Here is a 24,652-nt window from a genome sequence, read left to right on the forward strand (position 1 = left end):
CCAGAGTTGAAGATGGACCTAAAAGCAGACTATAAGACCGTGACTTCATGATCACGTGACTAAGAGCTCACCTGGACCATGATTATCCATCTATGTTTGCTTCATATGAATTCAACCTTTTGACACAGATCATAATTCTCTCACTGTCTCCTTTCCCACGGCACGCATTGTTGTTGCCAGCTTATGACCAGGCACAAGCTGACATAAGAGAGTTTACTGTTCAGGGACATCTAGAAGCCCTTCTTTTTAGGAACGTAGGTTCCCTGGCGCACATTCTTTTCTATGGACGACAGCTCTAGTTAGATTCAGGGTCCATATTTGTTTAGTCCCGCTGATAAAGAATGTTGATTATTACACTCCGAACTATAAAGCCTGAAACTACAGAAGGGTTCTTTTGATTTGATTGTGGCATCTCTACCGTGTGGTCAACTCGTGGCCCGTGACATGTCTTGTTTATTCTCCGGCCGAAGCTCCAAATAAACCTTCAGTGTTTGCCATCAAAGCTCCAGCTCTCCTCGTGTCTCTCTGAGTCCTGACTCCCAATTGCTTCAGAAATGTCCCCCACAAATGTGTCCTTACCTGACCTGTCTGTGTTTTTGTTATTTCACAACACGGACCTCTGATCACAGTCTTCCGGGTAATCAATTTGAAATGTGGACTGTAAACAATCTCATGGACTTTGTGGAAAACATTGTCTTGAGCAATCCAATTAATCATTTTGGGGCTAAACACAGACCTGTGTTTTATGTAGAACATTCACCCTCCTCTTACATCCATTCACTGCAGTGTGTACAATTGCAGTAAAAACAAATGAAGCTGTACAGACTGTTGATATCAATCCTTATTAAAGATGCTTTTGTAAAACGTGACTGATCTGACTGCAGCACACAGAGCCTGTTTGTAAGTAGCCTACTGTCCATACCTGGCAACTCTACCGATTTGGGCGGTAGTCTAACGCTTTTGACATGTTTCTACCGCCTACCGACTTAGCTGGCTTTCCCTACCGATTTTCAATCTGCCCAAACTATAACAAATCAAAATGACTCTCCATAGACACTGGACTCGACTTTTGGCGGACACCGTTTGCAGCGTGTCTGTGATCAGATCATACAAACAGTCCTCTGTGTTTCTGAAAGAGAAACAACGTGCAGACCGGGGGTAACGCTGACTTTCCTCTGTGTTACCCCCGGGGCTGATGGGTAATCGCTCCCAAATGAGTATGGGAACTGAGACGAGGCATTTGAGTCCTGAAGGATTTCCCTGTTAGTATCAGTGTCTCGAAAACACATGTTGGTGACTGAAAGACATCCAGTGTTTGGTCTTTTCCTGAAGCATCCTACAGTGTCTCAACTGAAAGAGGACCACAAACACACACACAATATAATACCATTTTGAGATTTGGGGATATTTATCTCCCATTCTTTCACTTTTTCTGACATTTTCAACACTTGTCGTTAATGTCTCTGTTTAGTGAACTACAGCAATCTGAAAGCCTGTACATTATTTATATCACACTTTATCAGTAGAAACATGCAGGAAATGACTTTTTTAATGCAGTATTTTGTGGTGACCACCTATTTAACCACTGGGACACAATTCAAACTAGGAACTACAGATGCGGTTATTGTTCCCACACGGACATGTTAGGGGTTACCTATATATAGTGTGTGCCCTCTTGGCTCTCTCTCTTGTCGACCCAGGCTGCGACCCGACAACATGTCCCTTGCAGCTTGTTAATAAATTACTATTTCTGCACCTTCCTTGCACCGCCTCTGACTCCATATCCTCGGCACTACAATTTTCTGATTTATGGCGCAACACAAAGATATTTCGCTCCGTGCAAACCTTTGACTCTAATATGTCATCAACATAAAACAAGAATATGAACCTGGCTTTATCCAATGTTCACACAAGAGTTCTACATCCTGACACATCCTTCATCTACACTGTCTCAACTGAAAGAGGACCAGAAACACATTACAAATATAATAAAATGTGGAGACTGTGGTATATTTATCTCCCATTCTTTTACTTTTCGGGCATTTTACAGACATGTCGTTGATGTCACTGTTTACCAAACTACCACTTTTTCTGAAAAATGCTTTAAATGATGCAATATATGTTAAATACATGGTTTATACATGTAACTACTGGGGTTCCATTTCTTCTGATTACCTAATTTGGGCGTGCACATTTGCCGCGCGCAAACCTCTTTTGTATTTGGAAAGGTTGGCATGTATGCTGTACTGTGACGGTAAATCAGTGTTTACTATTTCTTCACTTCTCTTTGGGGGAATGCCCTAAACAATTATTAACTGGACTGAAAGACTTCACTCTGTTTTGTCTCTGTGATTTCATTGCTGACACCATGTGTGGGAGATATCTTGGATTTGTTCTCCTGGTTTGGATTCCACAAGTGCTGAATGGTAAGAACATACAATTCTGCCACTTCGATGCACCCCTAATTCTTTGTCCTTTGATATGTACCTTTGTCTGATGTTTTATTTCAGCACAAAGTGCAGTTCAGTCCTGTGATGATCCCATTCTGACTGGAGGTTATTTTGTCCGTGAACACTCAGTTTACCCTAATGAAACAACGCTCACTTACGCCTGTGATAACGGACGTAAACCTGCAGTGGAGGGCTGGTGGGCGACAAGCATATGTCAAAATGACCAATGGTCTCCTACACCACAATGCATAGGTAAGAGTTTGGTTAATATCTTGAGTTTTAGTCAAAGTGGTCCTGAAATTATTTGTCTGCTTGAAAGGAATACATGTATTAATTGAACGCTTACAAGAAGAAGTAGATGGATGGATTCAATGAAATACAGAATATATCATCAGAATAAAATGTTTTTATGTTGCTGCGTAGTTAGATTTTCCAAGGGGCCAGTGTCTAACTTTAAAAAATAACTAATAATAATATGCTCACAAAGGAGTGACCACATGTTTTGTATCATACAAGGAGGACATATTACGCACATTTTCAGATTCATATTTGTATTCTGTGCCTCTACTGTGACCAGGGCGAGGCCAGAGATTTTGGGCCCCATGAAAAGATATCACATTGGTTACTTAAACATTTTTTTCTGCACTCTAACTTTTATCCATGTATTTCTTCTTTTAATGTTTATTTTATTATCCTTTCTTTTTAATGACTGATTTTGAATGCCATTTTCTTAATGTCTTTCATTTTTTGTAAAGCACTTTGAATTGCCTTATGTTGAAAGGTGCTATATAAATAAACTTGCCTTGCCTTGCCTTAATGTTCTAAAATTGTTTGGGCCCCTGTCAGTCACGGGCCCTTAGAATCGTCCTAACTTTTCACCCCCTTACGGCGCCCTGACATGTCTCCATGCTTTAATGCGGAACCAATGGGGCTCTGGGGGCACAACTGGGGCTAAAAAGAAGAACCGGTTCAGAACCAGAACAGCACTAGCGGAGCTAGAACTGGAACTGGTTTGGTTGGAAAGGGGTATTAGTGATCTGTCGCCCCTTAGCCTATAATGTACAATGTGTTGGAGCGCTATGCAATAGAAGGGCAAATGTTACATAGTGATGTCTATATGTTACTGAAGTAATCAAAGAAGTCAAATGAAGGTGTTTCAGGAGGGTGGGGTGTCATTAGTGTTCGGGAGAGAAACTCCCCCTATTTTTATATAGTCTTAAAGTTACAACCGGCCCTTTGAGTGCAACCATAATAATAATGTGGCCCGCGATTACATTTAGTTTGAAACCCCTGGCTTAGTGGTTAAAGCATGTTATTGCATATTTTTGTTGAATTATGTTTGATGAAAACTATATAAAGAGTACATACAAAATAGGGGGAAAGTAGAAGGTCAATGATAGAAATATAGAATATAAAAAATCAAGAAGATACTGTAAGTGATCTCAATAAACAGTTTAGTGCCGGATGTACAAAGATATTAATATGAGGAAGTGCAAAACAGAAAAACGAATTAACCTTTATTAAAACATTAAAGAATACTTTAGGTTAAGGTCTTCTTTTGAATAAGAAAAAGGCTTTGGGGGTATCTACAGATAAATAGTAAGCCTGACAAAGTACTTAACGTCTAATATATTGCTTTCCTGCAATGTTAACTATGAAGCACTTATTTTAACTGATATTATACACATTAATTATACTCTTATGTATGTAGATAGAATAAGAAATGTGCAGAATTTGACAGTTTGACAGTGGAGGTACACACATATATGGAATGTGGACTGCTACTTGGAGAGGTCCCAGTTCACCTCCTGCCCTGCCGTGGTGCCCTTGAGCAAGGCACCCAACATCCCCCTTCCCCCCTCACTCCCATTGCTCCCCGGGCGCTCTACAATAGCTGCCCACTGCTCCTAGTACTAGACTCCTGGTACTAGGATGGGTTAAAAGCAGAGGCCACATTTAACTGTGTGTGCTGTGTGCTCTGCATGTGAGACCATTAAAGAGGGTTTCATCCTTCCCAATTATTTTAACATATTGATAGATGTCTTGTTATGCACTGTTGAGGAACCTGCGACCCAAGACACCATATTGATATGTCAATAAACCTTTGAAAATCTTGAAATCTTGAAAGGGATGTGAAAAATAGCAATTATATACAGTTTGTATTAACTATTAATAGAGAATAACGATGAATGAATATACTTTATAGGGATCTGCAGATAAATGTTTCGTCTTCTCAAGCACCAACTATCAAATATCTCGCCTGATTGTTGGCACTTGACAATCACCTTCCCTGAATTTTACTCAGGTGTAACTAAAGTCTGATTTAAGGATTGTTAATATTTCACATCATTAATCAGAATATGCAAAGTAGCTAAAATAAATGTAGTGGAGTAAAAATACCAGGTTAACCTTTGAATTAGTGGAGTAGAATTACAAAGTAACAATACATTTCATGTTTTACATACTGCTGTGTACTTGGGATCAATAAAGTATATCTTATCTTATCTTATCTTAAGATGATCTATAGCTACTGCCATATTTTCTAAATTAGCCTCTGAACCTTGACAAGTGCATGTTTCAGGCTTATCAATTAACCACAGGAGGGGTCACAGACATAAGACCAGCTATTAAATAAAGCTCTTCTGACCTGAGCTGTCATGTGGGTATAACGCTGCCCAGTATGGACACAAGCAATTTTCACCCATTTATTAAATGTAGGTTTTAAATTTGATAACACCAATGTGTCCCCTAAACCTCCAGGGATGTACACAGTTTAACAATGGCAACTTCTAATTATAGGAAATACGAAAACGTCTTTTAAAAATACAATTCCCAGTAGAGACGTGTCATAGAACACGTTGCGAAACTTGTTTGAGACGCGTTGCGGCTCGCCTCGAAAGTAGACGAGAATAGCCGATCGCAGCCGGGGGAGGTCTCAAAAAGCTCGCCTGAAGTCGGACAGCTCCGAGTCGGCTTCTTCTTCTTCTTCTACTTCTTCGCCTTCTTCTTCTTCCTCTTTCGGTTTTTTGGCGGATTGCAAACCACTTTACGGTGCATACCGCCACCTCCGGAGTCGGCTTGACTCGGTTTGCATTTATGTGTTTAATCGTTAATGTCAGATATGTACTAAGTAAATACATTTGTTCCTGCTCATGATTAGATTACATTTTATTGTTATTGCACATATTACAGGTACTGAGACAACGAAATGCAGTTTAGCTTCCAACCAGGAGTGCAACAAGCAGTAAAGTGAAAAGTAATGTACACAATCTATAGAATAAAATATAGAATGAATTGAATGATGAATAAACAGTGAGGGGTATGAATACACTAGATATACACAGCAGCCTGTGAGCAGTATGAACAGTGTGTATGAATATGCTAAGATATATAAAGTATGAAAACGGTAAGCAGTGCAAGTATAGTATAACATATATAGATATTAATTTCATGATGATAAACATTGTGGAACAATGATGAAAAATGTGAATGGAAGTGGCGACGTAAAACTGACACAAAACAACAACAAACTTTTGCCGAGCCAATAGAGAGCTTCATCAGCAGCACGGGGTAAAAACCACCAATGAGCGCTCAGCTCGAGATACCAGCGAGTCGTTTCCCATCAAGCATTTCGCCTCCGCAGCCCGTGGAGAGGAACTGCGGCGCCTCGCCGCGCCTCGCTCTCAAGGCTACGGGCCTCTTTCTCCCGCGAGATTTCAACCTTCTCATGTGAGCGAGCCTCCAGAGCAAGTCGGACAAAATGACTAACCATCATGCAACGCACGAGCAAGACGTTGATCGAAATTGCGCAGGTCTGCGCAGGTCTCGCTTGTCTCAAACAAGCTTAGTAGCCAGCATGTGTAGTTCCGTTCGAGTCTGTACTGCCACTCCACATCCAATCACAGAGCTTGAAGACTAATCACGGGATTTGTCAAGCAAAGCGGATGTTGTAGTCCCAAACGATAGTTGAGGATTATGGTTAGTGTAGTGTCTTCGGCCATCCTAAACTCTGAAAAAACTATTTGTTTCTCCGAATTGAAGGTTAAAAACACAAAAGCATTGTAATTTAAACCAATCAATGTTGTGTAATTAACAAGGATGAACTGATGTTTTTAGTTGATGAGATGAGTACTACAGATTACTATGAACATTTAGAGACCGGAAATACTGTTTTCACCCCAAGCTGTTGCCTGATAAATTACTTTATGTTGAAATTCAGTTCCTGATGGACGGCAAAAAAGCCCGAGATTATAGAATTAAACAAATAAATAAAAACAAGGATAATTGTGTGTTATTGTTGAGTAAATAAGAGTGTGTTATTTAGAAAAGAATAACAAATTAGAAGGAAACAAATATTTAAAAAATACATATTTCAGTATTCTGAGCCCCATTTCTTCTCCTCACGGACGGCAAAAAAAGTTTGACGTTATAGAATTTAAAATAAAAACAATAATCGTGGTTTGATATTGAGTAAAAACATGTTTTTATGAACCACACAGCTTCCGGTCTTCCAAGACCCGACCGGACAAAAAGACGTGGTGCAGGCACGAAACATAGGCTACTACCAATATAAATACATTGCTTTTAAAATAGTTCTGTGTGACACAAAAAAAAGGGGGAAATCGCGGTCAACACAAATCAATAGATTACATTTCGTGACTATAACACGAAATGCCGTGAGACTGGGTTGTGTGAAATGGGCCAAATTGAGCTGTTCGCAACTTTAAACCAGAGATCAGGGGTCCAAATTATTTTTGCTTTTCTAATCAGGAACTATCATATATATTAGAAAAGAACAAAACTAATATTTGAACATTTTCACTTAATGTTTGTTCTTTTTTTCATTAGAGCAAAAAGCCTGTGTGCCACTGACAATCCCAAATGGAAACTACGATGCAAGCACAGTTGGTTGGTATAAGGATAGAGAAAAAATCAGGGTAAAATGTGACGAAGGATATGAACACAAAGACCATGACGCCACAGCGCAGTGTATAAACGGAGCATGGTCCACTGTGCCAATCTGTGAAAGTAAGTCTGTCTAAGTTTTTTTTTAAATCAGTTACCAGAATCAAATCAGTGTCTAAATCTTAAATCCACTTTACACAATAACCTCATTCTCAGGGAGTACCGAATCATGTGGTGATCCCCCTAAAATCCCCCATGCAGTCATCATTGGTAAGGGATACCAGGAGGTGTTTGCTGAAAACTCACAACTGCGGTATAAGTGTGAAGATGAATATGCTGCAAAGGATGCAGACACCAAACCAATCTTTTGCATCTCAGGAAGCTGGACTGAAGGCCCAACATGCAGTAAGTGAAAACAGTGCAATATGCTGTCATTAAAGGAGACAGGGTGGAGTACTGATACATTCACTTTTTGCTTTAAATTATCATTGCATCAAATAGAGGGGTGCAGTTATGAAGTATTGTTGTAAGCAAGTAACATCGCAAGGGCTCCCTCAACAAAAACAATGGGAATTCTTCCATTGGATTTAGGAATATTGCAGAAACTAAGATGATGACGTTTTTGTTGCTAGGAGAAAAACAAGCTACATCTAGAACTTTTATGAGGTGTGATTTGTGCCAAAGACCGGACAACTAAGCTAACTGAGCGGAGAACTAACGTGTCACCGTGTGCCAACGCCTCCATCAATTTTGATTGGGTTGACGTAGAATACAGGCGACGTCACGACGATGTCAGGCGTTAGACGTCACGGCGACGTATCATAGGTGCGCTCAAAGTACGCGCTCACGTGGCGGCGGCGTAGCTTAGAAAGTGATATCTTATGCTTTGCGTGTTGATAGCGTGCGTGTGGATAAGCGCGTAAATAACGTACGTCTCGTCTCCGTCAGCATTGTATAGCATTATCCTAGTATTATATTGGTCGGATGATTCCGCTCCTACAGTCGTTTTGTCCGGTACAGGGCATACTTGTCAACCCTCCTGATTTTCGCGGGAGACTCCCGATTTCATTGCCCTCTCCCGGTTTCCTCCCGGGCTCATATTTCTCCCGCATTCTCCCGATTTCTGACAAAATCAGATTTACTCAGGACTGTTTCCACTCGGACTTTAATACAGCTACACCATTGTTTGGTTTCCTTGGTAACACGTCTCTTTAGTAGCGCGCGCAACTCAAAGTCTGAGAGGGTGAGGCAGATAGTCACAGAAAACAGAACAAGAATCGACAACTACTCTACTCTCTGCTCACTCCTTTCCTGTAAAATACAGGTCCAGCCCACACATATGCTCCATCAAGGACGGTGCTTCAATCCGACTTCATATTGACCATTTTTAACAACAGAGTGTGCTACATAACACACTTTCAAGAAAAGTCACAGACTGGGAGACTTGAATATTTTGTTGAAAAAAAGTTACATACAATCAAGAAAAAGCTGCTGGTAAAATGTACCCGTTTGCGATTCTAGTGTTAAAACAGAAGCCATAGGGGGATTATATTAAGGTTAAATATGGGTCTATTTAAAGCTTGTTATGTAAATAAGTTATTGGGCATTTGGCCCACGGGCTGTAGTTTGGACACCCCTGGTCTATGTGTACTACAGATTAACTTGTTGCAGTTGCTGTATGTGGTCTGTGTCTTTGGAATTTTAATGTGAATTCTTCTTTTTATTGCATAAAACGCAAGGTGTTCTCTCTCTCACCCTCTCTCTCTCTTTGCTTGATATACTGACACATAACACACCCATACAGTACACCATAGACTGACACATAACACATTACTGATTAAACTGATATCACAATTTAGTTACTCTCTTTAAATAAATATACTGTAATTGGAAATCAAGTGTGGTTTCCTTGTTTTGTCCGTCCTTGAGACAGGGCTCCCTATTTTTGTATGTAGTTTATTCTTGGTTTTAGAATTAATTCAGTAATGGTGTGTGTCTAACACAGAAATAATAAATGATTGGATATTGTTTCTCAAATGAAGGGTGAAAATAATGAAATTAAGTAATGCATCAAGACTCAGTGCGAGTTATTACTTTCTTCTTTTACTTGGCATTCTTCACAAACACACAGACATTGCAGCACATCGTTTCAGGTCTTTGAACAGCCTTTCTCAGCAGTATATGAAAACTTGGTGATACAGTGGCGTGTTCTGCTGGAGACCAAGGGAAGACAGGCTTCTCCTGTTTTTTCAGCCTTTGTTATCATTTTGATAATTACAAATATATATTCTTGTCTGTGGTTGTTTTGGCGTTCAGGGCATACAAGAGGTGTAACATTATTTTAATACCAAAACTATATTGAAATAGAGTCTAGCTTGAACAGCAGCTACGTAGCTGTAACATTACTGGGTTATTTGGTGATAACTACCAAAGTAAATTAACTTCAGACGCAGACGTCGCGTAGCTTCTCAGACGAGAGGGGTGGCGACGAGAATGTCACGTTACTTCTCTCGCGGCATAGTTCACGGCATGGTAGGCGACGATCGACACGATTGGCTGCTCAGTTAGTTCAGTCTTTGGCACAAATCACACCTCATAACTACAAGCTCCATCACTGCATAGCTGCGTGTCACAACCGCTAAGCTAAAGGCGGCTAATGTCCGGCGGGATGGCGTTCAGTAGTCGCATTTAGCCTATTGTTATCAACCACCATTTTTATGACACAAAAAAGCTTTGGATATTCCCTGCTAGTGGGGTAATATCAGATGCATTTTTTGTCAAAGGACAAAACGTGAAAATCTAACCCATCAAGTGGAAAAATGCGAACTAATTTCCATGTTTTAGGACTCATTCCCCCCATACTTGGTGAGTATCTGTGAACGTGTGTAGTGAAAAATGTAAATCAGCACTTTTCATATTTTTGTCAACTTTTTTATAGTTCTTTATTTTCACTGTTAACGCATTTATCTATTTCTTATGGAACTACCACAATAAAAATACTCTGCTAAGAATTGTTGAGATGAATGCTCATGTTGCTCTGTGTCAGCTGACTGTGTAAACAGGCCACTTTTTTCTAACAAATCCACCATATTCAATTTATAAAGTGATAATATGCCAGTGCTGTTCTGCTGCCCTCAAGTAGTAAAAAAAGACCAAGAACTATAAAAACATGTTTAATTTCAATAACAGATAAATAATCCAAAACTGCATTTTGGTGAGAGACCAGGGAACTTTTGTTCAAAGAAAACCACCATATTTTGTGATTCATAAAAGTGAACATATTGTATGTATTTGTTTTTTCTTCTTCCACTGGACATGGTGGTTCTGCAGGTTGGGGAGACACCACTGTGAGGAAACCTGTCTCCGGAGGTAGGCTTGGATTTGTATGAGAAATGTAATAGGACTGTTATATCCAACACAGTCTCACTCCCTGATAGTCCAATAGCGACGCTTGGTCAGGGTCCTTTGGCGTGCAGTTGTGACGCGCCGAGTCTCCTTCAGCTTCATAAACGGACGCAAAGAGCTTTCAACTGATTGCAATGTATTCCCATCGGCGGCGGTATGACACTCAGGGAAGCACCGCATCGGTCCATGTCGGCGGCAGTTAAAGGCAATGTGAGCGTCCATTCCCATTGGATAACGGAGGATTTTACACCCGGAAGTAAGTATTCTCCTTACTGTTGATTGATTTGACAGTGATATCTGCACTACTCATCAACTCAAAAACACCAGATTATCCTTGTAAATTACACAACATTGATTGGTTTAAATTGTGTACAATGCTTTTGTATTTTCCCCCTTCGATTCGGAGACACAAATATTTGTTCAGAGTTTAGGATGGCAGAAGACACTACACTACCCAGAATCCTCAGCTATCGTTTGGGACTACACCATGTGCTTTGCTTAACAAACCCCGTGATTAGTCCTCAAGCTCTGTGATTGGATGTTGGAGTGGCAGTGCACAAAGTTTACGCCGAGCATCAAACAGCACTTTGAAATGGAATGAAACCCATTGACGGCACACTATCCAAAACAGGAATCGAACGTGTCCTACATCTTTTATATTCCTGAGGGCTTTCTTTAAGGTTAACGTGGTATTTTTACTCCACTACATTTATTTTAGTTACTTTACAGATTTGGATTAATGATGTGAAATATAAACAACCATTAAATCCGACTTTATTTACACCTGAGTAAAATTCAGTGAAGGTGATTGTCAAGTGCCAACAATCAGGTGAGATATTTGGTAGTTGGTGCTTGAGAAGACTAAATATTTATCTGCAGATCCCTATAAACAGTGTTCGAAATGGGGGGTAGCCAGGGGGAGCTTGGCTCCCCTAAAGAGGGGGGGAGCTCGCCTGAAGGCCGACTTTGAGATAAATAGGGGGAGCCCAAAAAAATCATGCATATTTGTCACGATCACAGGTACAGATCAGAACCCAATAGCACGACTCAGATACAACCAGTGTATAGCAATTTTCAGTTTATTCCGGTCAGGGACAGGCAGGGTCAAAACCAGGAAATCCGTCAGACAGGCAACCAAAACCAGACAGGGAGCAGGCAGGAACTCGAGATCCGTAAACAGGCAGGCAGGGATCAAAAACCGGGCAGGACAAAAATCTAGGCTAGAGAACAACACTCACTGGAGAGCTTGGCGGAAACGACAAGAGAATCTGGCAAAGGACAAGTGATAGTGAGGTGGTATAAATACTGTGGAGTGCTGAGGGAATGAGTAAGTAAGTGAGGGGAAGGGCTGGGGAGACCAGGTGAGGGAAGTGAGCTGATTACAAGGGCCTGGAGGAAGGCGGGATCTGAAATGACAGGAGAGTTTAGATGAGCCACCAAACAAACAATAATAGAAGTGTCTAACTTGTGACAATATTTGGGTCAGACAGATTAGAAATGTTGAGTTTCTGTAAATAAATAATAGTCATTGTTCATTACAGTTTCTGAATATTTGTTTTATATTTGTGAATATGCCTGGGTGTTGCCATCTGTACGTGGCGGCGCTGCATTTTTTACGCTACTTACGTTGCTATGGTTATGGTGGCGATGCCGGCGCGGTATTTGAAATGTTCATATTGATATTTTTTTAACTCTGGCTTTTTAATAAAAAATATGGCGAAACGAAAACAGCCAATCTTTGCAGCTTTTGGATTCACAAGCAAAGAAGCGAAGGAGTCTAAAAATGACAACGTGAACGGAACAACTTTTAGTTGGCCGGCTGTAAGCGGCGTTAGGTTTGAGTTTGACAGCTTCTTAGCGAGGGAGAGGCCGGCCGATGCGGAGCCTGAAGAGAGGCTTCAACAACGGCCACAGCCGCCGGTGCCACCTGCACTAGCGAACCTGACGATGCTCATGAACTGCCTTTTAACTGGACACAGAAAAGATGGAGTGAGTGGAATGAAAGGTATCCATGGCTTTTCATAAAAAATGTGGATGTGAGATTTGCAAAGAGGCAAAAAGTATATTGATCTCCCTGCCGCTCACAGAAAAATCCACCGGAGTGCACCTTTAAAAAACAAACATAGGGCTCCCCCGAAAGCAAATGGGTAATTCGAACACTGCCTATAAAGCATTTTCATTACTCGTTATTCTCTACTAATAGTTAATTAAATACTATAATGACTATTTTGCACATCCCTTTCAATATTTCAAGATTTTCTAAGGTTTATTGACATATCATATACACAATTACGGTGTAGTTATGCAATGAATAAAAGACTTGGGTCACAGGTTCCTCAACAGTGCATTACAAGACATCTATCAATATGTGTGTATACCTCCACCATTAAACTGTCGTATTCTGCACATTTCTTATTCTATCTACATACATCTTATAAGAGTATAATAAATATGTATAATATCGGTTAAAATAATTGCTTCAACATTGTTAACATTGCAGGAAAGTTGATTGTCAAGTTCCAAAACAAACCATGCAACATATTAGACTTTAAGTACTTTGTCAGGCTTAATATTTATCTGTAGATACCCCCAAAGCTTTTTTCTTATTTAAAAGTAGACCTTAAACTAAAGTATTCTTTAATGTTTAAATAAAGCCTTATTAGTTTGTCTGTTTTGCACCTCCTCCTATTAATATATTTTTTGATATCAGGAACTAAACTGTTTTATTGTAGAGATCACTTACAGTATCTTCTTGATATTTTCTATTCTATATTTATATCATTGACGTTCTACTTTCCCATTATGTTGTATTTACTCTTAATATTTAAATGTTTTCATCAAATATAACACATTCAAAAGTGCTTTACAAAAATGAAAGACATTAAGAAAAAGGCATTTTAAAACAGTCATTAAAAAGCAACACAATCTTCCTGCATTGCATTACTCTAAACGTGTAATAACGTTTTTAACCAGTAGGTGGTTTGGGTTAAAAAGCTGTCAAGTTTACAGTGTTAACAAAATAAAATATACTGCTGTTTCTGGTTTGGTTTACGACGGATATATTTTGTTATTGTTTTGACATTTGTAACCCAAAAGCGATGGAAAAAACCCACAGCAACACAGAAAAGATGGTCTTAACATGACCCAGCGGTCTAGTAGTTAATAAAAAACAATAATATCAAAACAAGTTATTACTACTAACTTTATTGTGAAATTAAAACAGAACGGTAAAAGAATAGTTTCCGGTCTATTCTGATCCCGATCTCTGTAGATAAATAAAAATAAAGAACTACGACAGATATGTAATATTTAATGCAACCGAACCATTTATTACGATGCATTCATGTGATGACTTTCAAAGAGTAAAGGAAACACTGCTGAATAAATTATGATTTTGTCTTTTAAGAAACGTTTTTTTTTATATGGAATGCAGTTGGAGGTCAACCAATCACAGAGCTTGAGGACTAATCACGGGGTTTGTCGAGCAAAGAGGAACGATAGCTGAGGATTCTGGGTAGTGTAGTGTCTTCGGTCATCCTGAACTCTGAAAAAATATTTGTTTCTCCGAATCGAAGGGGAAAAATACAAAAGCATTATACACAATTTAAACCAATCAATGTTGTAAGGATAATCTGGTGTTTTTGAGTTGATGAGTAGTGCAGATATCACTGTAAAATCAATCGAAAGTAAGGAGAATTCTTACTTCTGGGTGTAAAATCCTCCGTTATCCAATGGGAATGGACGCTCACATTGCCTTTAACTGCCGCCGACATGGACCGATGCGGTGCTTCCCTGACCCCTAGATTCCACCGGGTCCATCTGCGCCGCGTTACGGGCGCGTTTCGGGCGCGTTACGGCTGCGCCGTGGCGTTCACAGCAATCGCGGCCACTCTAGTAGATGGGTGCTATTCCACCACACGCGCCGTGTCACGGCTAGAAGCGTCCCAGAAGCGTCTCGGCGCAGGGCTCCTCTAAAAATAGGATGAATACTATTTTTGACGCGAGGCGTTGCATAGCGTCGGGCAGGAAATGAACCGGTCAGAGCATCCGGCCCATCCCCAAAATAAACACATTTTGCAGACCCTATCCCTCCGCAGTCTTTCAAGTAGGAGGAGAAATGCCAGCGTTCTCCTCCGGTTTACAGGCACTGTATACATTATATATATAGAATAATTATGATGATGAATGCATTTTTTTACCACTAAAATACAGCAACACATCTTTGATTCATGTCGTTTATAACTGGAATATTACCATTTTTATTAACTTTGTCTTTACAAAGTAGCCTGTCCAGGAAATATGCCCAAATCAACAAAAACTGCGAGCCGGCAGGCAAGACGCTCCGCTTCTGAAATGCGCCCGGTAGGGTATACGCCGGAGGAGGCCGGACCAAAACCGCGGCGCAGCCGTGACGCGACGCAGACGGACCCGGTGGAATCGAGGGGTGAGCGTCAAATACCACCGCCGATGGGAATACATTGCAATCAGTTGAAAGGTCTTTGCGTCCGTTTATGAAGCTGAAGGAGACTCAGTGCGTCACAACTGCACGCCAAAGGACCCTGACCAAGCGTTGCTCCTGGACGTTCAGGGAGTGAGACTGTGTTGTTGTTGTACCATATTTTGTGATTCTTAAAAGTGAACATATTGTATGTATTTTTTTTTCTCCTTCTGGACATGGTGGATCTGCAGGTGGGGGACACACTACTGTGAGGACACCTGTCTCCGGAGGTAGGCTTTGATTTGTATGAGAAATGTAATAGGACTGTTATATCTGTTAAATGTCAATTAGAATTATATATATATCTATATATATAGATATATATATATATATCTATATATATATAATTCTGCTTGTGAAGACAACAAATTACCTTAAAATTGAGAAAGCTAAAATGTTTAGGCTTTCTAAAATAAATGCTTAAAATCAACATCCCATGCGAAATGGTCGCTTTATATTTCAGGAGCAGCTCCAAAAAGGATGAAGAAATTGAAAGCAACATTTTATTCCTTTCTCCTTTTAGATATTATAATAACCCTCATATATACAATACGTTTGAAATTACGATTGTACTGGTTGACACAAATGAACAACAGTTAAAATGACAAGGAAGGTTTTTAATTTGAGATGATTTACTCTGCTATGGCATCTTGAAATAATTATTTCTGAAATAACCAGTTCTTTTTTTCTATTTCAGTCGACACCTGTGGAACTCCCCCCCTGGTTGCTAACGGTGAAGTTGTGAAAAGCACTAGAAGGTATTTGCAGTACCAATGCGCTGCTCATTACGAACGAGTGGGTCCGAGGATGGTGGAATGTTACAGCGATGGCACGTGGTCCGAAGCACCCACCTGCAAAGGTAAAAACAAGTCCACTCTAACATTCAGAGAACTTGGCTGTGTAAATAAATGTGTTGTTTCTTTTTCCAGCCACCTACTGTTTTGTGGACACTGATAGACTTTCTCACGTAAAATCTGTTGGAGTCAGATTTATAAATGATGGTGAAGAAGAGAATTTGGAATGTTCCAGTTCTGCTTTCCATTTTGCTGAAGCCCGGTGCACTCGTGGGAAAGTTAAGCTTTCTGAATGTAAGTATAATTTAAAGCTTGTTACATATTCAATGCTATTAAAATATTTGTGAACATTATTGTTTAAAAGACTTAGGCTGCAGTCCAATAGTCCATTTAGCTTAGGAGCCTTCCTAACGGAGTGAAATAACCCGGAAGTCCCTCAGTGGCAGCCATGATAAGTGCCGTTCGAATTCTCTAGAATGATAGGAAAGGAGGTTTCAAACTTCCTTTATAACCTCCTTTAGCTTAGGAACCACTGGACCTCCCTTGACGAAAGGAGAGGAGAAAATGCTGCCCCACAATGCCTTGCAGCCGCGGCATTTGCCGTCACACAACAGTCGGCCGTTCACGGAAACAACCGATTATGACCGAGAAATGATATCATGAAAGTTACGGTGCTTATTAAGCATTTTAAAACGTGTGTTGTAAGTTGCCAAAGTGCTTTGTTTTGAACGTTCATCAGTATTATAATCAAAAAGAGAAATATGAAAGTTAGTTTTTACTGAAATTATTAAATAAAGTCAACATTCCACAGTCTTTACTGAGCTGTGTGGGGTTTGTTCAACTTTTAAAAGATGTTTGAATGGTGATATACACAGTGATAGATGTTAAGGACTAACGTTTATAATAAATACATTTGTATTGATTTTAAGATCTTTTCATAGTTCATACAAACATACGTATTGGGATCATTTGTATAAATGTGGACCGAAGGGAGAGGGTGACAACGAGCATAAGTTTCAATTTCCTTTTTTATTTCAATTCCAACTTTGGTCATGAAGAATATGTTTCTCTGTCGTCCACATTCATAAAGCATAAAACAACAGCATCAGAGCACGGTGCAGAGTCTCTAGATGAGCTTACAGTAGTCCCTCGTTCTTATTATACATCCATGTTGTAGTCCGCTGTATAGAAAACTGTAGTTTCTAGTTTCCCCACAGCAGCAGACGCACATTTATGACCTCCACTGGCGCATCATAAACACGTTGGATAGTGAAAGTGCTGTAATTCAGCCGAATACCCAAGCAACTTCTCAGTATGTTTGCTTTTTGGTCAAGTCCCGAGTAAGACCACAACCCCAAAGATACTGCAGTCAATAGAGAGCCACAATGACGTGTCCTAAAACCCGGAAGTAAACTCCTTCTGGTTCCCTCGACAAAAACGCTAGGATTTGGGAAAATAGCTGGAAATAAGGTCTGTTGTTGACACACATTTAAGAGACGGATCACGTTTTGTTCAGCCGGATAATATCCACACTACCCTACTTCTATCATTTTCGAATCATAAATCTAGTCGCCAGAAGCAAAATGCTAACGTTATGCTACAAAGGAACTACAGCAGGGTCGCTGTTTCAACGTCACGCCAGCTTAAGATCCCTTATTCAAAAATACAGATTCAAAATGGTAGAAGTTGAAGCGTTTGTTTGAACAGTTTGCAGGAGGCAGGGACTTGCTTTCAAGCAGAACACGGGGAAAAACAAACTTAGCGGGAGTGTTTACGTGTTACTTGTTAACAACCATTGTTTTTCAGACACGTGAACTCTTCAGAAATCACCAGTGGGGTCACTGCTGATCAGTGGCGTAACAAGGTTGTGATTGTCCCCGGTGCAAATATTGTTTTGAGGCCCCCCCCCCCCCCATCTCCCCAAACATAAGCGCACGCACACGCACGCACACGCACGGACATACACAACCACTCAGAAGCGCCACATGTAGGCTATTAACAACAGCCTGCCCTGGCCTCAGACCACCACAGCCTGACAACGGCACAGCGAACTAAGAAGAGGATTAAACCTGTTTCTTTGATGTTTGTCTCTGGGGAATGGGCCGGTAGGCCTACATGGACCGGTTGCTATAATATAGCTTTTGATCATGGCGTCAGGGGTCTCAATAGCGCCATAGAGTCCCCTATCGATTGGGGCCCTTGGGGGAACTGTTGGACCACCGCCGGGCAAAGCCAAATCCAGCCTCTCCTCCTGGCTGGCTGGATAAGTCGCAGTGCCACGGATAGAGCTTCACTTGTGGAGCTAGATGGCAATGATGGTGGTGAGGCAGGTGAGATATCATTAGCCTCCGGCTGCTGCTGCACGTCAGCTTTGCTAACGTTAGCGAGGACGATGTATGACAAAAACAAACGGTCTAATTTTGTCAGTTTAGCTGTTACATCTCCTTGTTCTCTCTTGTCCTTTCTCTTTTGAGCACTGCTCTTGTGCTTTCGTTTGCTGTACATTATAAATTCAAGCTATTACATTTTTTATAATACTGCCGAACTTGCTCCTGCTAGCTACATTAACAATACAGGTTCGCTCGTCACGCAAGGTATCACATGACATGAAAGGGAGCAAGGTCTGGACAGACAAATTACAAATTAATTTAGGTTGCTTGGTTACTTTGAAGACTGTGTGAACCGGTCAATGCCATAGAGAACCACAGTGACGCGTCCTAAAACCCGGAAGTAAACTCCTTCCGGTTCCTTCGTCAAAAACCAATGCAATTTCTCCATGGGATTTTGGAAAATAGCTAGAAATAAGGTCTGCGGTTGAGACACATTTAAGAGACGGATCACATTTTGTTCAGCCGGATAATATCCACATGTCTACACTACTTTTATAATTTTCTAATCATAAATCTAGTTGCCAGAAGTAAAATGCTAACGTTATGCTATAAACGAGCTACAACAAGGTCGCTGCTTCAACGTCACACCAACTTCAGATCTATATTCAAAACTATAGATTCAAAATTGTACAAGTTGAAGCGTTTGTTTTAACAGTTTGCAACAGCGCAGGTACTTGCTTTCAAGCAGAACAGGGCAAACAAACTTAGCGGGAGTGTTTACGTGTTCGGTGCATGGGCGTCGCAGCCATTATATGAGGGTGGGACAAGTTCCCCCCTACTTTTTGAAATGATTAGTTCAGACCCCCCCACTTCTACCATGTGGAAAGTCTGTGAATCGGTCTATCCACTTGCCGCACTTTGTAGAGCGCTGTGTCAGTGCTTCACTATCAAATCCATTCCATTTGCTTATTGAGAGAATGCCCAAATCAATGAAACTCCGTACCATGTTTTCACTGCTACTTTGTACCAAGGCAGATTCTCCCATAGTGCGCCATGTTCAAGGAGTGTTGCCATAGTTGGACAGCTCAGATCTGTTGTATGAAGCGATGTCGGTAGCAGAGGTAAGGCACACACAGCAAGTGTTCAGGACATTGTTAATACAGCGAAAATCAAAGCTGATATGTTTGATATGTTTTCTCCCCCAGACAACATTTTTTTCAAAGAAGAGGAAAGTAAGTCTTCAGCTGGTAGTAGTTAATCAGTTAACAGTGATGGCGGCGGCAAAAGCGTCTCACTTCTTGAGAGGAGTTTCGTCTTTATGTCATGATAGAGAGCAGTGGCGGCTCCAGGGTATGGCTGGGGTAGGCTACAGGCATACCAAGAAATGCAAACGGCTTAGCCCCACCTTAGCCCCACCATGAAAAATGATGTTAAAGTAAGCAAAATAAAGTCCGCCAAATCGCGCGGAGTAAATTGCACAGACAGCAGTTAGTAAGATTGATTTCAGTAGCCACTTGTCTGGAAATACCGAAGACTAGAAACGGTTTTGAAAACTTTTGTCACGTAGTGATCGTCTTCTCAATAGAACATCTTTGATAATGTCTTCTTGCCAATCAGAATCAAGATAAAGACGTGGTGTTGTTGCAGGAAGTCCCGACGGAGAATACTTTTGCTGTAGTACATCTCTATATAGGCCTACACAGTGCTTGAATTGGAATAAAAAAGGTGCCAGTACTCTAAATCAGCAACAAGTATTTGGCACAAAGTCATAGTATATCCTATAATGCTGGTGGGTTTGTCTCTTTTTAAAATATTGAAGTTAGATGCATCAATCTGGTGCACTTTGAGAGCAAAATGAAGAGATATATGGATACCTCTCAACATCCATAATGAAACAACTGTAAACAGATTTACTTTTTCTTTATGGATATAAAAGAAAGTAAAGCTTGACTCCTACTGGCTGGTTAAATGACTCCTCGTCCCTGAGGCCACTACCAGTTTTTTGTGCCATTTTGCTGGATTTATTTGTCAATAGCGTTGCTGCACAAAGTGATAGCCCTCTAGTTTAAATCTACTACCCAAAAAGAAACATATGGAGATGGGTTACTATTTAAAAAAAATTGCAAATCTATTTGGGAACAGTGGGGCCGGGCCTCAAATCCTATAGGGGGGTCCGGGGGCATGCTCCCCCGGTAAGATTTTTGTTTAAATGTTGGACTTAAATGCATCAATCTGGTGCATTTTGAGGGGGAAATAAAGAGACTACACCCATATGAAACAAAAATGTATACATTTAAATAATCATAAAATCATAAGTACATGGCCATAACCAATAACATACAATATCCAATATGAAAAAACATTGAAACTTGTTTATTTATTTGTTTTTGGTTCATTTATAGTTGTGAGTGTGTCTGGGCTCCTGAATCGGCCTCTCCTGTCTCCCTCCTCTCCCCCCTGCTCCTCTTTGAGGCAACAGCAAAGACTAGTTTTAGCTCTCAACAAGTTTATCTTACCTTTTTTCACCTAGTTAACATTTTGTTTGTATTATTCATGCATATTTTACTAATCACTACCCCCTCAAATGGAAATATGTGTTTACATAAATGGTGACCGAACCGTTTGAGACCCACTGAGATAACTTAAACTAAGTTAACTATCTAAAGACTCAGAGAGTAATTTACCTCACCAGAGCTGTAGTTATCAGCCTCTAAGTCTGACAGCAAAGGACTCTCCCTCCACCTTGTTGTTGAAACAGCTCCTTATATCCGTTAGCGCAGCTAGCTAGCACCAGATGCTAACAACAATACACGTAACCGGTGCGCGCGCTTTCTCGTTCGCTCGCGCCACACATACACCAACACACACCCTCCCGAGCTTGAATGACACACAGAGACCAATCGAGGGCATTAGTATGATCTGTATGAAAGTGGCAATGTCGGCAGGCCACGTCATGTAGACAGCCAGTCACCCTCTGTGAGGCAGAGTCAGACCCACATTTGCGCTGCGTTGCGTTTACAATATATACGTATATTGCCGGCGGCTGAGTACCGGCATTTTACTGAGTACCGGCACCTTGCCGGTACTCAGTAAGAAGTGCCGGTACCACATGGGTAAACATCAGAAGTGCCGGTACTGCGTACCGGTGAGTACCAGCCCAATTCAAGCACTGGGCCTACATCGATACAACATATGAAATAAGACCCCACGGTTTGATGATTGATAGGTGTGTGGGCTGTCTTTCATTTTGACACACAGAACAATGGGGGCTATCCCCCCTTATCCACAATGTAAAGTAATCCACACAGCCTCTTCCCTCTTCTCTCTGTGAGGAGCAGCAGGTTCAGCTTTCAGAACAAAGTAACAAAAAACTAAAATGCCATTCATTTTTTTTTAAATCAGTAGTAATAGATGTATTTATTTTTCTTCTCAAGAGAGTACCAGAATGTGTATTTTATGTTAGTATTTCAAAAAATCTCCTGCGGGAGAATCCCCCCACACCCTCCTGCAGGGGTTGGGTTTTCAACTCTTTCACCTGTGGAGAAATTGCAGGATTGGCTCCAGGTCGCCCTTTTTATTTACTACAAGACAAATGTGCCTTCTTATTTCATACAGTTCAATTTGGATTGAGACAGGAAATAATCTAAACCTCACGCGTGGCGTTTCACTGTCAAGGGGGGCGATATACCGTGTATGTAATTACACACTGCAAATACTGACTTGAGCCCCACCACTGCATGGGTTAGCCCTACCATAGATTACCCAACAAAAATACTCTTGAGCCACCACTGATAGAGAGAGACAAATACTGAATAGTTTAGATGAGAAAAGGCATCGAAATGCCAGGTTACTAGTATTTATCATGTAAACAGGGAACATGAATAACCCGATCTCTATGTGCTCATGTAAACACCATATTCCCAAAATGATCATAACCGGGATAATACTCATAAACGGCTTACTGATGTCCATGTAGTGTGTTTTACTGGAGCCTCAGTTCGATAAGAGATTATTTTCTGAATTCTTTAAGGTACTCTCTCTCAAAATGGTAATGTGCGTTATGTTTTAATTATACTTCTTATCATTAAGAAGCTTTTTTTGTGTGTTTATGTTTTACTGAGTTCTTATAGGCAATTTCCATCCCAATATTCAGTTAACTATTTATTTTCTGTGCACATTACATAGACTAGCTAATATTCTACCTACTGCTTGGGACTTTGAGTCTTCAAAATGTCCAATGTCACAGACTGGGACTTACTTTAGAGTCAGTTGTATTTACATTCAGTATGACTTGTTATGATTCAATGTGAAAGAGTATACTGCTCAATAAATAATGATCACTTCACCACCTCTCTTGACATCTAGGCGCTTGAGAGTGAGTCAGAGGCAGAACACAGGGACAGTGGAGAGAGGTCCATTGCTGAGGTGAGTGATGAAAGGGAAATGACAGTTTAGAGTAAATTGTGATGTGGACTCTCATCCCAGAATTGTAAGGAAATCAGTGGGGATATTGAACAGGAAACATTTCAGTCAAGGGGCATCATATGACCAATATAGACAGAAGAAGAGCAACATCTATTTGAACATTTTAGTCAATGATACCATTCCTAGGTGAACTTAACATCCCTATGGAGTCAGATCAGTCTCAATATTAATACATGCTCACAGAAGGATTCACAAATGTATTTTGCGATTTATATATAAATGACTCTCCACAACAATATCTCTCAATGCACTCACAAATATTTATTGTTGTATATAAATTTACAAAAAATGGGCATTTGAACTGCTCTTTATTCATTCAAAGACGGCTCTGAATTAATAATCAAATATGTTTCCTTTCTTTACTACATGGATGAAATTACAAAATGTACCCATCATTTTCCTCATGCTAGTATAGCCACATAAAAGTATCAAACCACCTGTTAAAATGCACCAGAATACAGGAAATCTATTTTATTTTTTTGTGGGGGGATCCCCAAACCCCCCGTTAAAAATGTCCCCCCCACATTCAGGATGCTTCCTACGCCCATGGTTCGGTGTAATGACGTAGAACGGCCTCAACAACTTCTGTAGTGCTTTTCAGCCACATGTTAACAACCATCGTTTTTCAGATACGTAAACTCTTAAAAAATCACCAGTGGGGTCACTGCTGATGTATTTAATGTCGTAGAACAAAACGCGATCTGTCTCTTCAATTTGTGTCAACCACAGACCTTATTTCGAGCTATTTTCCAAAATCCTATGGAGAAATTGCATTGCTTTTTGTCGAAGGAACCGGAAGTGGTAAAAATACTAACTTACGTCCGGGTTTTAGGACGCATCACTGCGGTTCTCTATTGGAGCCCCAAAAAAAAAAAAAAAAAAAAATATTTTAAAAATATATATAATTATTATTATTTTTATTTATTTTTTGCATGGGCCCCTTGCCGGCTCTGGGCCCTGGTGCACCGGCTGTACCGTCGATAGTTACGCCACTGCTGCTGATGTATTTAATGTCGTAGAACAAAACGTGATCCGTCTCTTAAATGTGTGTCAACCACAGACCTTATTTCCAGTTGTTTTCCAAAATCCTGTGGAGAAATCCAATTGCTTTTTGGTTGAGGAACCGGAAGTGGTAAAATGGTAACTTGCTCAATCTAATGAAGCTCAAATGTATACATCTGTAAAACGTTCATAGTGTTGGCTGTGTGAGGGTGAAGTGTGCCCCTGTTGAAGCCTTACATTGGAAACAGCTGATGACGGCTTCTTAAAGGCCTGATAACATTCGCAATGGTTGCCAGACATTTAAGCAGATAGTATTTACTTCCAGAGGTGGGGAAAGTACTCAAATCTTGTACTTGAGTAAAAGTAGAAGTCCTGCATTCAAAATGTTCATCAAGCAAAAGTACAAAGGTGTTAGCATTAAAATATAGTTAAAGTACCAAAAGTAAAAGTAATCATTCTGCAGATTGGTCCATTTCAGAATAATATATATGATATGTTTTGATAATGATTATTCATTAACCGAGCAAGACCACACCCCTAAAGATACTGCAGTCTATACTGCAAGTATCTTGCTCAAGGATTAATCAACATGTTGACTATATGGCCTTGGATCGAACTCACGACCTTGAGGTTGAAAGAAGACCGCACTCGTAGCTACAGTTGCCCATCTGCCTTACATTGGAAACAGCTGATGACGGCTTCTTAATGGACTGATTACATTCGCAATGGTTGTAAATATACTGTAATTGGAAATCAAGTGTGGTGTCCTTGTTTTGTCCGTCC

General features: G+C 40.4%; 1 protein-coding gene across 3 annotated transcripts in view; it reads left to right on the forward strand.

Moving 5' to 3' along the window:
- The first annotated feature begins 2,270 nt into the window (after positions 1 to 2,270).
- LOC307028719 (complement factor H-related protein 1-like) overlaps positions 2,271 to 24,652 on the forward strand; it is a 28,066-nt gene continuing 5,684 nt past the window's right edge. For 2 of the 3 annotated variants that reach the window (XM_079663979.1, XM_079663981.1), the window contains exons 1-8: positions 2,271 to 2,426; positions 2,511 to 2,702; positions 7,299 to 7,478; positions 7,572 to 7,760; positions 10,686 to 10,724; positions 15,450 to 15,488; positions 15,956 to 16,117; positions 16,188 to 16,346. In XM_079663979.1, the coding sequence (XP_079520105.1) occupies positions 2,369 to 2,426; positions 2,511 to 2,702; positions 7,299 to 7,478; positions 7,572 to 7,760; positions 10,686 to 10,724; positions 15,450 to 15,488; positions 15,956 to 16,117; positions 16,188 to 16,346 (1,018 nt within the window). In that variant the 5' untranslated portion in view covers positions 2,271 to 2,368. The remainder of the gene's footprint in view (positions 2,427 to 2,510; positions 2,703 to 7,298; positions 7,479 to 7,571; positions 7,761 to 10,685; positions 10,725 to 15,449; positions 15,489 to 15,955; positions 16,118 to 16,187; positions 16,347 to 24,652) is intronic. The other variant, XM_079663980.1, reaches the window with a different exon arrangement.

The sequence above is a fragment of the Notothenia rossii genome, assembly GCF_949606895.1.
Source record: "Notothenia rossii genome assembly, chromosome: 2".
Lineage (NCBI taxonomy): Eukaryota > Metazoa > Chordata > Actinopteri > Perciformes > Nototheniidae > Notothenia > Notothenia rossii.